Source organism: Diorhabda carinulata, chromosome 12 (genome assembly GCF_026250575.1).
Source record: "Diorhabda carinulata isolate Delta chromosome 12, icDioCari1.1, whole genome shotgun sequence".
NCBI classification, from domain to species: Eukaryota; Metazoa; Arthropoda; class Insecta; order Coleoptera; family Chrysomelidae; genus Diorhabda; species Diorhabda carinulata.
The window spans coordinates 13596419-13599517 of NC_079471.1; the positions used below are offsets into that span (position 1 = coordinate 13596419).

The 3099-nt window shown below is 45.8% G+C and overlaps 1 protein-coding gene across 1 annotated transcript; it reads right to left on the reverse strand.

Moving 5' to 3' along the window:
• Positions 1-1520: 1520 nt before the first annotated feature.
• On the reverse strand, positions 1521-2162 carry LOC130899891 (uncharacterized). The gene has a single exon (XM_057810063.1). It carries the CDS (start codon positions 2160-2162, stop codon positions 1521-1523), a length of 642 nt encoding a protein of 213 aa, XP_057666046.1.
• Between the last annotated feature and the right edge of the window lie 937 nt (positions 2163-3099).

A 3099-nucleotide genomic window follows, 5' to 3' on the forward strand; every position in this document is an offset into this window, starting at 1 on the left:
AACCTTGTCGTACACCTTCTTTTCTTTGATGGCAGCGATCATAATATTCCTGCACCTCAGGGTGCCGTTACTTCTTATTGCTTTTTTTAGTTCGTTCTGCCGGTGGACTCGACATTCCGTCACCACGTGACGGGGGTCCTCCGTCACACCGCAGATGGAGCATAGGTCATCTCTCGTTTGTTTTATTCCATAAGTATATTTTCTGAAAGACCCATGCCCCGTCAAAAATTGTGTAAAATAATAATTCGTTCTGCGGTGTGCGCACTTGTACCACTCCGTCACATCCGGTATCAGTGTCTTTGTCCACGCGGCTTTGGCACCCTCCTCTCTCCACTCTCGCTGCCATTTGTCCAAGCTGACTTCACTTTCTTCTTCTTTTATACATTCAATGTTTTTTTCCCTGTCAGCCTGAACTCTCCTATAGATTCTGACCCTCTCGTCCACCATTATGTGGATCGGGATCACTCCCGCGATCGTCTGCAGCGCAATTGCAGAGACGGTTCTGTATGCGCTGCAGACCCGAAGCAGCGGTTTCCGTTGTGCTGTTGTATATAGATTTTTGTACTTTTGTATTTTCATAACTTCCGCCCATACCGGTGCCCCATAGAGGAGATCGAATGGATATTTTCTAGTAGTACCCAGTACCCAGCAGGTCCATCTGCTCTATCCAGCTTTTTATTCTAATCAAGTTTTCCTTAATTATATCTACGATGCCCCAATTCATATCGCTTTCCGCTAATATGGCTAGATCGTCAGCGTATGCGATCGATTTGGCACCGCCCTCTAGTTCTAATCGGAGTACCCCGTCGTAAAGTATGTTCCAAAGGGTCGGTCCTAACACCGACCCTTGGGGTACTCCAGCGGTCAGTTGGATTTGTTGCCTTCTCGATACGCATACTCAGGGTTTTGATTGCCTCTGGTGGCAGGCCGTCAGGGCCGGGGGCTTTACCCTGCTTGATATCTTCGGCAGCGGCTAGGATCTCTTCCGACGTGAATTTTGGTACAGCCGCGTCGCTTTCCTTATGGAAGTTTTCCTCCCTTTTATTAGGGAAGAGTAGCGACGCGGCCTCTAGCCGCTGCTCTTCGTTTAAGTTGTATGGGGCGACGGCTCTCATTGCTTTCATTGTGATTTTATATGCGTCGCCCCATATATCCTTTTCAAGATCTTCACATATGGCCCGCCATCTTTTCTTCTTTTCATTTTTTATTAACTTGCCCAGAGCTTTTTTTTCTGTTTGTATGTGTCTCTATAACTTTCTTCGCCCCCGCTTCTGGTGTATGTCCTCCGGGCAAGGAGGCAATCCTCTCGGAGTTTCTCTATCTCATCGTTCCACCAATATGGCATTTGTCTATTATGATTTTTTTTGTTTTTATTATCTTTTATTACTTTATCTTTAATATCTTTTAGTACTAACTGAAGAGTCTCGAAGTTCACCACCTTTTTTTTGTCTATTCCTAAGTTTTTTATTTTATCTATTAATTTATTCTTGTATATATTCTTATTAGTAAGGTTTATGTTTTTATTTTTTTTTTATTGTCTTGCTTTTAATGTCATAGGTGATGAACTTGTGGTGGGTAAATATCTGATCCCAGTTTGCGATTTTTCTGGATGACCCTTCACTAGCAAGAGTCACATCGATGTGACTCCTGCTAGTGCCCCTCACAAACGTTGGTTTTTTATTATTTATCGCGATTATATTCATTTGGGCCATCCAGTCGTCCCAGAGGTCACCCCTCTCATCATTAATAGGGGATCCCCACTGAGACGATTTTGCGTTGACGTCCCCCACGATCAGAAAGTTCTTATTGTCGGTGACGGCATTCATTATTTTTTTAATTGTTTTTCTATACTCAATCATAGAGACATTGGGGGAAATGTAGCAGGCCACGATCGTGATCTCGCAATCAAGCTCGACCACGACGTAGCCCGCCTCTCTTTGTAACCTCCTCACCCCAATATCCCTATTCCTGAATAATACCGCCACGTCCTTTCTCTTATCTTGTACCCAACCACCCCCCTCAGTCAGTTTTTTATTAGGTTCTGAAACGATAAGTAGATCCACTTCGAGTTGAGCAGCTTTAGCGTGGGTCAGGTCATGAGCTAATCTAGCCCTTCCCACGTTAATCTGCAAAACCCTGATACCGGTCTTGCTAGAGGCCATTTTTTTTTTACTCTCGATAGGAAAGCGTGTCGATTAGGTCCGGAGGTTTATCTCTGTTTACCAAATACCGCGTCGCGATATTTCGGACACGCCATGGTGTCCGTCCGATGCCCACTCTCGCTGCACGAGAGACACCATGCTTCGTTCGGGCACTCCTGTGCCCGGTGTCCCTCCTTAATACAGCTAAAGCAGCACCTACCACGATCTTTCCCCTTGCACTGGTAGGTGATGTGTCCGTATTCGAGGCATCGGAAACACCTTAGGGGGGTGAACCTTTCCCTTACCTTACAGTACTGCCAGTGGATTTTTACTTTATCCACTGACCTGAGGGCCGCCGCCATTTCTTCTCTGACGGCTATGGTTGCCGTCTGTCCCCCTCCTCTACTCTCCCTCATCCCCTTTACCTCTATGTCTGTGTCTTTTAGACCCGTCCATGTTGCGACGGAGTCTCTTAGTTCGTTGGGGGATATAGACGGGTCCACCTCCATGACGGTGAAGACGGTTTCCCTTCTTTTCACCGTCATATTTATCTCTCCCATCTTATTGTTTATTTCCTTTTTTAAACGCTCGGCGGCCCCCTGTCCCTTTACCTTGACCAGCAGGTCCCACCCCCCCTGTTTTGCGTACCGACTCGACTTTGATTCCGAGTTCGTCCACGTCCACATTGGTTTTAATTTTTTTCAGTACGTCGGTGTATTTTTTGGTTCCTGTTTTTATAAACAGAGATTCCCCTCCTTCCTTTTCTGTGCCAACACCACCCAGCCTAACCATCTCTTCCCCTTTGGTCGCTATGCTCCATTCTGTTTCCCCGGTCCTCCCCACGAATTCTAATGCTTTCCTAATTTTAGCTTTGTCTACCCTCTCCCCGATAATGACTTTGACGTTCTTTTCTTCCCTTTCTTTTGCTAGTTTAACTAGGTTCGCTACGGTTTTAAAT